This window comes from Notothenia coriiceps, unplaced genomic scaffold, assembly GCF_000735185.1.
Source record: "Notothenia coriiceps isolate Sejong01 unplaced genomic scaffold, NC01 NC01_scaffold00018996, whole genome shotgun sequence".
In the NCBI taxonomy this organism is placed as follows: domain Eukaryota; kingdom Metazoa; phylum Chordata; class Actinopteri; order Perciformes; family Nototheniidae; genus Notothenia; species Notothenia coriiceps.
The window spans coordinates 389375-403654 of NW_011351697.1; the positions used below are offsets into that span (position 1 = coordinate 389375).

General features: G+C 41.5%; 3 protein-coding genes across 3 annotated transcripts in view; 1 reads left to right on the forward strand and 2 right to left on the reverse strand.

The window, feature by feature from the left end:
* cp (ceruloplasmin) overlaps positions 1–14280 on the reverse strand; it is a 737508-nt gene that overhangs the window by 265439 nt on the left and 457789 nt on the right. The gene's annotated exons all lie outside the window — the stretch shown is intronic.
* n4bp2 (NEDD4 binding protein 2) overlaps positions 1–14280 on the reverse strand; it is a 78927-nt gene that overhangs the window by 38576 nt on the left and 26071 nt on the right. The gene's annotated exons all lie outside the window — the stretch shown is intronic.
* Positions 798–14280, forward strand: part of LOC104951380 (stromal interaction molecule 2-like) — a 19228-nt gene continuing 5745 nt past the window's right edge. The window contains exons 1-11 of the mRNA XM_010778023.1: positions 798–1448; positions 3925–4055; positions 5942–6053; positions 6200–6311; positions 6715–6830; positions 7155–7332; positions 7421–7598; positions 8656–8817; positions 9109–9209; positions 9301–9548; positions 10035–10218. Coding sequence (XP_010776325.1) covers positions 1325–1448; positions 3925–4055; positions 5942–6053; positions 6200–6311; positions 6715–6830; positions 7155–7332; positions 7421–7598; positions 8656–8817; positions 9109–9209; positions 9301–9548; positions 10035–10218 — 1646 coding nt within the window. The 5' untranslated portion in view covers positions 798–1324. The remainder of the gene's footprint in view (positions 1449–3924; positions 4056–5941; positions 6054–6199; positions 6312–6714; positions 6831–7154; positions 7333–7420; positions 7599–8655; positions 8818–9108; positions 9210–9300; positions 9549–10034; positions 10219–14280) is intronic.

Below are 14280 nucleotides of genomic sequence, written 5' to 3' on the forward strand. Positions count from 1 at the left end.
TTTCTGGAATGAAACCTGATACTTTGTAACTGTTTAAGAGTGTGAATGTGATGTGCTTGTTTGTGTGCATGTGTAGTCCTGCGGTCAGTTTGTGTCCCTCCGACTCTCAACGTTTCTAGTAATTCAAGTTAAGGAAATACACTGTTTGCGTCTGAGTGTGTTGATGAAATGACAAGCCATATATAGCACCAGAAACCTCATGAACAGGTGCACAAACATTTACCAAGTCTATGCACATAGCTTGAAGATCTGTGAACAAGCATACAAGTGTCAGGCGACACAGACAGCCTGGCCTTGACTGGACATATGACAAGCTATTCCCGGCAATATACTCTTAAACTCACTTCCCCACAGTGAGGTCTAAAGCCTTTAAATTGATCCTCCGCCCAAACCAGGATCAATAAAGCCACAAAAAGAGAATGGATAGTAAAAACCAGTTGGTATGATTGAGTGTTCTGTTGTTGTGCCACATGGTGGATTACAAGCAGCTGCTCAGTTCTGTTACACATAATAGACTAGGTATATCTACAAATCGAGGTCACTGGATCAGCACTGCAGCTCCATGGTCTGGGTTGGAGACTGGGTTAGGAAACATGATGAAGTGTTAGGGCCCCTGTTGCTAGAAGAGGCGAGTGGGGGGGGGGGGGGGAGTGAGGGAGACAAGAGGTGGGGCGGTCATATCCGCGTAAGAACGTCACAATTCCTACGTCTCTTTTTGGGAAAGTGGTGACAGAAGAGAGAACTGGACAAATCCGATTATCAGGTTTATAAAGAGACAGACTCCAACAGGAACAACAAGGAGCAGGGAAGAAATATTCACCATGAGCAGGATTAAGCTGATTTCGTCTACATATTTAAACAACATTGGCACACTTAAAATCTGTTTCTGAGTGCAATTTTGACTTTAATAATGATGGATGAGCGTCAGGACTTTTTTATTCTAACTTTTTATTAGGCCACGTTTGGATTAATAATACCACTGTCTCTTATTTTGCCGGAATACCAAAGACCATATTTGGAGTATTTTACGCACAGACTTCTTCGGATGATAGTACAAATCATGTTGGAGTCGTGTTGGAACTTTTTTCACGTTTTCATACAATTCAAAGTGCCAATTACCCAGCTTGCATGATTTCTCAAGTGAATCATCGGTATCACATCTCGCTTGCAAGGCTGACCCTGAAATAATAACTCGGATCGCTTGACGAGTGTCGCTGACTGACCGCGTTGCCTCCTAAACGGGGGTTGTTACTGTGTATGTTCTTACTCCTTCTATTTGAAAGAGTTTCTTAAATCTGGACAACAGGATTATCTACCATCTGCAATGCTTCCCTTGTCCCCCCTTCTGCTCCTCGTGTTCCCCGTTGCGCTCTTTGTGGTCGCGCAAGGCGCTGGGGACCTCCAGGGCTTCACCTTCCCCGGAGGGAGCGCAGGATTCGACCCAACAGGTATTACAGAAGAGCCAATTTATATAGGAAAGCTGTACATCAGCTCTCACTCATATAGTTGCATTTTTTCAAATATGCACTGTCATAGCCAATAATGTTACAAAAGTTAGACTAAAGGCCTAACTTCAATCTCGTCTCTACAATGGCTGAGAAAGGCAGACGGTCATGCTTCTGTATTTTGCATTATTCTATTTCTAACGTATCCAATTTTGCATTCAAATTTGAAAAAATGTATCCTAACTGTGCACATGGTAACCCATTCAACATTTTTTAACCATGTTGGTTTCAGCCCTAAATATTGTTTATTTATTACACTTGAAAGAAAGCCAAGAATGTCCATTTTCTCCATTTTGATGACTCTGAAAGATGAACTGCCTTATTTTAAAGCACTGTCCACAGGTCATTGTACTCGAGACAATGCAGCCAACTTTACAAGAACACCCTTTGTTAACATGTGTTCTTGAGTCATTGCCAAAATGACATGTAGAGATTTATGTAAAGACATGATAAAAAAACGTTTCACACTAAATATTGCTGGACCTTGTCTGGGTTGTTTTTATTCTAAAACTGTAACCTCATAACTAGATAACTTGGCTGCATTGTGCTCCTCTTATGTTCCCAGGTCTCCTAACAGCTCACCTGTGAAAAGACTGAAACTCGGGTCATGTTTAGGTCCCAGAGGGACACAGATAACACACTCAGACACGCACTTTCCAGAGGGTCTTTGCATAGACCATTGATATTTGATAGCCATGCCAAGCTGGGAGGTCTCCTCCTTGTTGAGAAATGCAACTTTCCTTAACAACTATGATGGGATCAATGTCTTAGCTCTATACATTCATCCTTTATGTGAGAATAAGCCGAATAATGAATCATTTTGATAAATGTTGTCCTCTTCTGTTCATGTTGTGTTATTTCTAAAACTTTTGAAAAAACCTTCTCTGCACCCCTGGTGCTTTTCTACTAGTCTATTAGCATCATTTAGTCTGGTGCTTTTTTACTATAGCAACATGTTGGACTTAAAACTATACTACTTTGTCATTATTTACAACATTTTTGGCAAAATGTTCCGAGATTAAAATCAGAACTTTTAAGAAAAAATATTTCACAGGTTTCATCTGAAGCCACTTCACATCCCTTGTTTTCCCCTTACATTTTGGATGGAGAGTAACATACTGTATGTTACTCCAGCTGGTTTTAACAGTGGGTTCAACAAGTAGACCTTTGACCCCTGTCCCCTCAGCTCATTGGAGCAACCAAATAACACAGTCACAGAAACAAAAATGGGCTCTGACTCACGACGATGATGACAAGCTGTGTCATCTTCTTAGTGTTCCCGTATTGAGCCTGGAACACTATACCGTTTAACATGTAATTACAAAAGTACATTTGGCCACAATGACTAATTTTCTAGAGAATCTTTGCTGGCATTTGAACAAGTATGTTTGTCAAACCTTGTCTTATAGAGCGCTGGAGTTAAGGATTTAGCCTAAAGCTCATTGGCCAACACCGTTTATGTTTTATTTTTATAACAGCATTTGATAACTTACAGAATTTAAACAGCATTGTGATTGTCTACAGTCTACATGTGTTTCCATTTCAGAGTTGGTTAAAACTGTAGTTGTTACAGTCTGCTTAGATCTATAGACACTACAGAAACAAACTTGTTTGCCAGAACTTGTCAGTCTCTTGGTTCAGAGACTCTCTTGTTGACTCCACTATTGTGGCATAAGATGAATATAAAAGCCCTGGTTCAGACTTACATTTGGACATTGGGCTCAGATATTATGCTTAACTTAAAAAGCTTTATATTTTCCTTGATAATGGTGGTTAACAAAAGAGTGCAAACAAAAGTGCAAGGACCATGTATAGCTACTAAAGGCATTTTAAGGAGAAATTGTTTTGTCAACAAATCCTTAAACTGATATGTAGATAGTTATTCCCTATGTTTGTACACATATATAGAAATGGTTCCTTTAAATAATTAAGATTTGTGTTGCATTTAAATGTTATCGACAGTCACAACATATATGGAGAGAGAGGGGTATACCTAGCAACAGATGTCCCTTTCCAGTATCAAGAGGGCGTGAGGATTAAATGTGTCATATTGTCTGGCACCTTTTTCAACTACTGGTCTAACAGGACATCCTATACAATTTATTTTAACAAACATGTAATTAATAATTGCTGTCCGAATTTTTTTTGTGTTTTAAGAGAAACCATGGCCATTTACTTTTTTCTTTTTTACATGTTAAGGAGTTCACAATATACAAAAAGAGAAGAGTTCTATGATGTACAGAAGATAATGGATAACTAAATGTTCACACATCATTTTTGCTCCTTGAATTTGGAATGATTAATCGAGCATTGTCCATCCATTACTGCTACAAAATAAACAATTGACATGTTTGATATGATTGGTATGTGTAATATAATACTAATTGATATAATGTCATTGCCTTCCTGTCACATGTAGATCCCTGCATGGTGGTATATCCACCATGTATGAGCGAGGCGGATCGCTACAGCCTGGAAGCCCTTCGGAGCATCCATCAGATGATGGACGATGATCAAGACGGAGGGATTGAGGTGGAGGAGAGTGTGGAGGTACAAGACTCATCATTCATGTTTACCTTGTTTTCCTAGCTGGCCCTGCATGTCTGCTCTTGCATTATTAGACAGACAGGGCAAAGCAACAACAGGTGTCCTGGCTGCTGGAAGAGTCAAAATGCTGCTTCAAAGATAGCAACAGTATTACTTTGCTTTTGGCTCAGGGTCAAAATTGGTTTGCACTAATAGAACACGGCAAAGCTGGTGACCTTCATAGTTACACTTAACAGTATAACTCCTCCTAATGATACCCGATCTCTGCGTCTCTTATTCTTTAGCCAATTTATTATAGTAAAAATAAAATAATAATTGATTTGCCTCAGTGATGTAATACATTCTATAAAATACTATTATTTAAGTTGAGCAAACTTCTGTAATTGAGTGAAATTCCATGACAAAAAAAAAACAACAAGTTAATGGGCAAATACAATACACAATTGTATTTTCAAAAATGGTTAGATATTCATCTGTTATCTTATCGTATCTGATCTTTTTGCATACTTGTACTATATTGCACCTCCTAAACATAGTTTTCTTTCTTCAAAAATAATTTTCTTTAACTGAAGACCATTATGCAATGGGATCAAAAATGGGATCAAAAACAAATAACTTTTTGAGTTGATTTAGGCCTTTTAACTAATTCACCAGCACTTACTATGGTATGATCTTGCTTGAAGTTAATATATCTGCACTCTGCTTGTTGTTCGGAGTTTGAAACTTTGTGGTTTTTGCACTTATTGTAAGTTGCTTTGGACAAAACCATCAGCTAAAATGATATATAATGTAATGTAATGGATCACACCAGTAATAATGCCACAATTGCCCTTTCAAAACCTCCTAGCCCCCCTATTTCCAGTGGCCTTGATTGGACCACACCTACTTTTAACTTAGTCTTAATTTTATTTTCAAACACACCAATGAAGTTTTAGGACTGCAACTTACCCTATTGTGGATATCTTGTTGACAAAATGTGTCCAAAGACAAACCTCATTTGTGGTGGTTCACACAACAGTAGGTGTCTTCCGGATCACATTTTAATAACTATTACGTTTTTAAATATCCAGAATGAATTATTATTTATTCCAAAGAGTTTGTGAGTCTTAAATTGTATCTGACATTGGTAGTAAATCCATGATTCTAGAATACTTTCGCCATATAGAATGCAGTTCAGGGATACAGTATCCAGGGGCTTAGGTTGCGGTCGCCATAGAGACTTCAGGAGGGGGCTGGGCTCATCAAAACCCAGCCCCAAGATTCCTCTCGCAATCATATGAAGTCTCCGTTTACAGCCTAGGACACATTCCAAGACAGCATTAAAACACACACACACACACACACACACACACACACACACACACACACACACACACACACACACACACACACACACACACACACACACACACACACACACACGCACACACACACGCACACACACACACACACACACACACACACACACATTCTAAATAAATACTAACTTAAAACACAGAGTCCTTACTCCTAGAATTGAATTCTAAATACTTAACACATTGCAACATTATCCCGACTGCTTTTGGAAGGAGAGATGTGTGCGTAAAAGTCTTTGTGAGACCTTAGCTTCGCTTTGTGCATCTGCATTTCTTAATATTTTTTAGACATTATATTCTCGGGTTGGTTTGTTTGTATGTGTGTGTGTAGGTTTGTTTGTCATCAGGAATACAGAAGAACTACAAGTCATATTTGTATGCAACTTGGTAGAAAGATGTAACATGGAAAGAAAGAGGGGATCCAAATCACATGGCAAATACACAGATTGTTTGGAGTTACTGAAAGGCCTTGGCCGAGATCTTCACTCTCTCAGTTTTTACATATTCCCTTTGTCCCTCTCTTATGTTATACAGTTCATAATCGAGGACATGAAGCAGCAGCAGACCAACAAACACAGCCACCTGCACAGAGAAGACCAACACATCACAATCGAGGAGCTATGGAGGGGTTGGAAGTCGTCTGAAGGTGTGTGTGTGTGTGTGTGTGTGTGTGTGTGTGTGTGTGTGTGTGTGTGTGTGTGTGTGACAGAGAGAAAGAGAGAGACAGGGTTTGTTCCACAAGGTGTCAGTCTATCTTGTCTTACATTATCTTATTCTTTGTCTCACTTTCAGTACATAATTGGACTCAAGATGATGTGGTTCGCTGGCTGAAGGATTTTGTTGAGTTGCCCCAGTATGAAAGGAACTTTAAAGACTTTAAGGTCAATGGAAATACACTCCCCAGGTGAGGATATCCAAAAATAATACTATAGTCAACCGGGATTAAGGCTGCAATCAGATAGTCAAATAAATTAACATTTTCTTATATTTTCTCCAATTTTCCTTGACCTCAATGGAATACATCATGTGGTTAAGGGAAGATGTTAAGAATAATAATTTGACTGTAAAACTGTGGAAATAAGAGAATCCTACTTTATTTACGGGATTGGAGTGTCTCCTTGCGAAATGAGATAAGAATGGAAGTATTGAAGCAACTTTTCTTCACTCATTTAGGAATCTTCCTAAGCAAAAAAGACAATTTGACTGCTGCCAGATCTCTTGTGCGTCTTCCAAGCGAGAAACTTTAAAAACAAGTCAGTTGTTTTGAAGGGTCACACAACACATTCAACTCTAACACCTTTGTGCAGGATTGCAGCCAATGAGCCAGCATTTCTGAGTGGCCATTTGAGGGTTCAGGACCAGAGAGACAAACAGAAGCTCAACATCAAAGCTCTGGATGTTGTATTGTTTGGACCTCCTACACGTAAGAAGGCCTCACCACATTTTATCTCACTGTCTCTTTAGCGTATCTGTTACTGTTCTACCAATCTGCCACTTTAGCTTAAATACCTACAAATTCTTCAGATGTTTCCAGTATCTAACAGATAACATTTGACTTGTCCCTATTGTGTTGTTTATCCCCAAAAAGTACCAGTGTGCAGCGGTTTAATAGGCTGAAACAGTGTGTCAATTAAAAAAAGAGAATGTCAAATGTGTTGTTGCTAACTTGTTGATGTGTAAATTACTATTACTTTATTTTGCATGATTAATCAACAATTCATAATCATTACTCTCAATTCCACCTCAGGTCCCCCTCATAACTATATGAAGGACCTGTTGCTCATTGTATCGGTGGTGATGGGAGTTGGAGGCTGCTGGTTTGCTGGGACCCAGAATAAAGCAAGTAAATGCCACATAGCCAGGATGATCAAAGATTTGGAAAGTCTTCAGAGGGCTGAACAGAGCCTCCTAGATATGCAGGAACAGTGAGTATTTGGTTATCTCTCACTTACTATACATTACTGAATGTACTTTGTTTGGTTTGATTGCACCGAAAACATTTCACTTCCTCAGACTGGAGAGAGCACAGGAAGAAAAACGTAATGTGGCAGAGGAAAAACAGAACCTGGAGGAGAAGATGAGGGATGAGATCATGGGGGCGCATGAGGAGGCTTACCGACTGCACGAGCTGAGGCAGGGAGCTGTCAGTGAACTCAGCCGCCTGAGATGGGCAGAGGAAGAGCTGGTGCAGGTAGAGACACAACTACAGTATACTGCACTCTCTAGTTATCACCTGTCATGTTGTCATCTTTGGTAGAGTTTGGAAAGTTTAAATTATTTCAAGATTCAAGGCTTTTATTGTAATTCGCACATAGCTACTGAGTAGTTATGTCGATGAAATTCTTAGGTCACAGGCTCCTCCAACAGTGCCACACAATATAACAGATAAAATAGTGCAAGTAAATACAATAAAATAGAATAGAAGTCGCGCCATAAGAGACAAGTGATACATAATTTGTAAGTTGCAAACAGGTGAATGTTATTTGAAGGAATTGTAGGCTTCAAAGGTCTCCTATCATGCAAAATGCATTTTTTGATGTATTTTATACATAAATATGTGTCCCCGGTGTTCCAGGGAACTAAAACCCTCTCTCTTTTCCTCCGTACCCAAATCTCTAAAAACTGGGGTACCACGGATCCAGATTTGCGTCCGATATGACGTAATATCGGAAATATGGGCTGACTTTACACCCACAGCCCTATCAGAAACGTTGCCATCAGAAACAATGGCAGACTGTTTTGGACGTAATATGGTCTTTGTTTACATAGCAAGCATCGCTAAGACTCAGAGCTATCCTGTACTGGAGAGAGTATGTGTAGGAAATAAAGAAAATAACTCACCTTGTGGTAAACCCTCAAGAAAAGAAGCATTTGAGCTCTATACTGTTTCAGAAATAATCCTTAATGTGGTTTGGAACATGATGTGGCGTTTGATCACGGCAGCATTTATCTGAGAGAAGACAACCTGCTCGTCACAGAACTCACAGTGTGACTGCGTGCTCAAAAGGGGGCGGGGCCAGCAGAGAATCAGCCATTCTCTAACAGGGCTGAAATAGAGGGATATGAGGGATGTCTAAAATGCATGACCTATTTGGTGTTTTGAGCAAAACACATTATAGATATGTTTTTATATATTGTTTTGATATATCTGATGCCTAAAAATAGCATGATAGGAGATCTTCAACATCAGTTTTCATTCATTTGTCTACAAACTGATCTCTAATATTTGACTGATGCCACCCCTTCAGGTCCGTGGAGCACTAAAGCAGGCAGAGAAGGACATGCAGGCTAGCTCAAATGCCTCAGAGACCCTCCAGCTGTGGTTGCAGCTGACACATGAGGTAGAAGTCCAATACTACAATGTCAAGAGGCACAGAGCAGAATTACAGCTTGCAATCGCCAAGGAAGAGGTAATGCATACAAAAGGGGGACAGACATGAAAAACACACCAATGTTCACAGTGACTATACTTGATTAGTTGCAAAACTGTAAAAAAAATTACAGAAATTCTAACAAATTACTACATACATAACCAGGCCTGGAATTTCATCATTTGGAAGTAATGGTCAATAAGGATTTACATTTTTTTTGAGGGCACAAAGGTCAAATGCCAAGCCAGGAATTTCACCATGGCTATGATCAGCATGGCCGCCATGCAGCCTCAGTTTGGTTTAGTGACCTTCCCATGTACTTCCTCACAGGCGGAGAGGATTAAGAAGAAGAGGAGTTCTGTGTTCGGGACTCTCCAGGTCGCCCACAGCTCCTCTCTAGACCAAGTTGACCAGAAGATCCTGGAGGCAAAGTGAGTCACAAAATACACTCGGCAAGTTTTGATTGTGTTTGTCACAGTAAATAATTAACACATGTCACAACGCTCTTCATATATCCCAAAGGAATGCCTTGTGTGAAGTAACAGCCTGCTTACGGGAGCGCCTCCATCGATGGCAGTATATTGAGCGCGTCTGTGGCTTTCCAATAATTAGGAATCCTGGCATAGCAAACCTCAGCGCTCAGCTCTACTCAGACTCAATTGCTCTGGGGTTTCCCAGAGTGCCCCAACCATCATGGTCATGCCACAGCTCCGTCCATGGATCTATGGAGGATCTTTTAACAGCGCCTCCTTCTCCAGCCGTACAACATGGTAAGCAACAGCAATTAGTCCTGATTCTTTACTTTGTTCCCTATGAGTGTCCACTATGTGTTTGGAGTTCAAGGCATGTGATTGGCAGATGTCATCCACATCCACAAGTAACAAGGCTTTCAGACAACATTTTATATTTTAAACAAATGTGAACCTTTGGCAAATTTACTAACAATGTTACTGACTGAACGTTAGCAAGATTGCTGATTGAATTTTAACTAGTTTGTAAGCTCAGATATCATATTTTCCTTCTACAGAGTATAACAGTGCAGCTATGGACAGAAGCTTTTAGCGCCAGCATGTTCCAGCTGATAAACATGTTTGTAGTTAGCTCGTCATTTGCAGTTTACCTAAACGTCCAGTGACTTTTCCCTACATCACAAAGCTTCCAGAACCATATATTTAGAAAGGTTGTATGGACAAATGTGGATGTTGTTTGCTGTTGTTTTAGTTTTGCTGATTATTTTATCTGTGACCTTCCTCTAGTTCCAATGTCACCACTGAAGGCCTCCCCTCGAACACGGGGATCCACCATATGCCGGTCACGTCGTTCGGGCGTCACTCAGCCACCGGCTGCGATGATCTCCCCGGACCCCGACCTTCTTATGCCTATCAGAGCCCCATACCCCGGCGAGGAAGGGACGCTCTTCCGGAAAACTCTAAAGAAACAGTAGGTCTTCCTGCCTAAAACAGCCTGCATGGTTCAGGTCCTACCTGACAGAACGTAGCTTCTCTGTGCAGCTAGGTGCCTTCTCCTCTGCCAAAGCCCCTCTTAGCTGTGGGATTCCCCAAGGCTCGATTCTGGGCCCCATCCTTTTTCTACTGTACATACTGCCCCTAGGTTCAATTCTCACAAAACACAACATCCCCTTCCACTGCTACGCCGACGATGTACAGATCTATCTGCCACTCAATTCAAATGACAACTCATTACAGCTATTGATGAACTGCTTAGCAGAGATTAAATCCTGGCTGAGCCAACATTTCCTCAACCTCAATGAGAGCAAGACTGAGGTTATCTTTTTTGGACCCCAACCTCCAGCCTCCCAGGTTGATATTCTGGGCTCCCTCAAAAATAATATCCTCCCCTCTGTCACAAACCTTGGAGTGACCTTCAATAACGCTTTTAAATTCGATAAGCAGGTCAGCAGCGTAGTCAAAACCTGCTTTTTTTAAATACGACTATTGGCCAAGTCGTTTTTATCTTTTAAAGACCTGGAAAGGGTTATTAACGCCTTTGTTACCTCGAGGTTGGACTACTGCAACGCTCTGTACGTGGGTATGGACCAGGCGTCTGCAGCTAGTGCAGAACGCAGCTGCACGTCTACTCACTGGCCACAAAAAGCGTGACCACATCACCCCAATTCTGGCCTCTCTGCACTGGCTTCCAATTCGGTTCAGAATTGATTTTAAACTCCTTTTATTTGTTTTTAAAGCACTAAATGGGCTGGCTCCGGCCTATAAAGCTGAACAACTCCAGCGCTACACCCCAGCCAGAGCTTTAAGATCTGCTGACCAGCTGCTGCTGATAGTGCCCAAGACCAGGCTCAAAACCCGAGGGCACCGAGCCTTCGCAGCAGCTGGCCCTAGGCTCTGGAACACTCTGTCCCTCCATGTGAGGTCGGCCCAGATCCCTAGGGGTTTTTAAATCTACTCTTAAAACACACTTCTTCTCCCTGGCCTTTTAGTCAGAGCGGAGCACGACTCCTGACTTTTCCCTGTGTTTTTTATATATCTGTTGTAATTTATTGTCTTTTATTATGAATGTAGTAATGTGTTTTTAAGTGATTGTAGTATTTATTACATGTACAGCACTTTGACCAAAAATCGCTTTTAAATGTGCTTTATAAATAAACTTTGATTTGATTTGACATTCCACAACGAAAACCAGCTTGTTCCCGTGGAAGCTGTGAGTCCACCACAGGCTCGATGCGGCTATGGATCATCCTCTCCAAGATCTTGAATGGGACACAGAGCAGTGAGATGGGTCTGTATGACTTGGGGTCTTCCGCAGGTTTATTTGGCTTCGGCAGAGCTATAACGGAGGCGCGGGGCCAGGTCTTTGGGAGCTTTGACCTCCGGTAGCACGACGAGAAGAATGCACAGAGCAAGCCAGATGTTGTTGTGCTCTGGTGGGTGACGAACTCCGGGTGGATGTTGTCGTGGCCCGGAGATTTGCCCTGCTTGAGCTTACTTATGGCCTCACTGAGTTCATCTGCTGTAAAGTCTCCCGAGAGGTTGGAATCGACACTGTCCGCTCCCAAGATGGAAGACACCTCACGCGATGTCAGTCGGGCGAAGTGCATGAGTCAATAAATGTTCTTTCAACAAAAAATGAAGTCTCTCCTGATTGAACTGAACTTTAATCCAAATAATGAGATGGTAATAACAAGTCAAACATAATGACAAAGTAAGTCATAATAATTAGATTTTAAGTCTAAATAAGGAGATAGAAAGCCATATCACTGAGATAAATAAGTCAGAAAATTAGAAAGTAAGTCATAATTATGACTAGCGGGATACACTTTTTTCTTTCCTGTGGCAGATTTTGGCTTCCATAGAATACAGAGAGAGCAAGAAAGTCAAAAATGAAAGCTGCTTTGGCTTTGTTCTGCTTTGGCCCCAGTGCTAACAATACTTTTAGGTTAGAGCAAAGACAGTTAAATAAATGTAGCCAGAAAATGACTTGTTACTGTAAATATTTTTACAAAGGAAGAGTGTATGTATGTATACGAGTGAAACCATCCCTCTGTTATATTTGACCTATTACGAAATATGAACTGTGTGAGTCATTGCTTTGTCATTTGTAATCTTTGCTTTAATTTAATTTCGGTGGCTTTGATATGACATGCCATGAAGTCACTGGAGAGGCTGGTCCTTAAACACCTCCGTACAGTGGTCGCACCATCACTAGACCCCCTGCAGTTCACATATCAGCCTCGTATTGGAGTGGGGGACGCCATCATCTTCCTGCTGCACAGAGTACACACACACCTTGAGAAGGCAGGCATGTTCTTTGACTTTTCCAGTGCTTTCAATACCATCAGACCTGCCCTGCTCAGCAGTAAGCTACTGGAAATGCAGGTGGATGCTCCACTGGTGAGCTGGATAACTAACTATCTCACAGCTCGGCCACAGTACGTGAGACTGCAGAACAACACCTCTGACATTATATTGAGCAGCACGGGCGCTCTTCAGGGCACGGTCCTCTCTCCTCCCTTCCTGTTCACAGTCTATACATCAGAACTTCATACACTGCTCACAGTCCTGCCATCTGCAGAAATTCCTCAGATGACTCTGCCATTGTGGGCTGTATCATCAAGAGATCAGGAAGATGAGTACAGGAGTGTGGTGGACAGTTTTGTGGAGTGGTGCGGTCCAGAACCATCTGCAGCTCAACGTCCACTAAAACTAAGGAGCTAGGTGGTTGACTTTAGGAAGCGAAGTACCGCCCCAAGCCCAATTAAACATCGTGGGCATGGATGTGGACATTGTGGACAGCTACAAGTTCCACATAGGACAATAGAACTGGCTGGGAGTTAAAACCTGACCGCCCTAAGAGAAGGCCAGAGTCGCCTTTATTTCCTCAGAGAGACTCAGGGTCCTTTAACGTCTGGCAGACTAGTGTTGCAGATGTCTTTATGACTCGGTGGTCTTCGCAGTGTGATCTTCTTTGCTTGTAGTGTGTTGGAGCCGCGGGGGTGGAAGACAGCTGATGCCGCTCAAACAGCTCAGTCAAGGAGAGCAGGCTCATGTCCTGAGGAGTGGATCAGGAGTCTTGGCCAGTGGGTGTCGGAGGGGAGAATGCTGAGGAAACTTCCAGCATTCTGCGACACCCCTGCATGCCACACTGGTTTCCTACCGCAGCACTTCAGCCACAGACTGAGATCAACCCGAAGACCACCACAGCGCCACAGGAAGGGCTTTCCTCAGTGGCAATCAAACTCTGTTAACTCTTCACCCTTAAGAAAGGGAACTGAGAACTTCCACATCCAAACTATGCTGCAATATACCATATCAATTATAATTACCATCTTACATCACTTGCTGCTATATAAACTATGTGCAATATTTACTTATTGATATTATTATTAATGCTATGTAACGTGAATTACGTTAACTTGCCACTACGTTTATTTTTTTTCCTACTAACTGTAAATACTGCTAATACTTGGCACTTGATGTGGTGGACATGTGTGTTTCGTATGTTTCATGTTCGTCTGTAGATGTGTAATTGCTTCTTTTTGCTGGACTTTGTTAGTGTAGCAGTTTTTCTGTTTGTGACTGCTGGTGTTTATTGTATTTTGTTGTTCTTGGAGACAATTATCTTTCGGGATAAGTAAATTCTTGGTCTTTATCTAATTGAATCTTAAATACACTGAACAAAAATTAATGCAACACCTCTTGTTTTTGCTCCCATTTTTCATGAGAAGAACTCAACGATCAAAACATTTTCTTACACACACAAATACATCTCGCAAATATTGTTCACAAATCTGAAAAAAATCTTTGATAGTGAGCTTCTCTTGTCAGATAATCCATCCACCTTCACAGGTGTGGCAATCAAGATGCTGATGACAGCATGATATATTGCACAGGTGTGCCTTAGGCTGGCCACAGATAAAAAGGGTCACTCTAAAATGGTTCAGTTTTTCACACAGCACAATGCCGCACGATGTTCGCAAGTTTTGATGGGAGCGGCAATTGGCATGCTGGAAGGCAGGAAATGTCC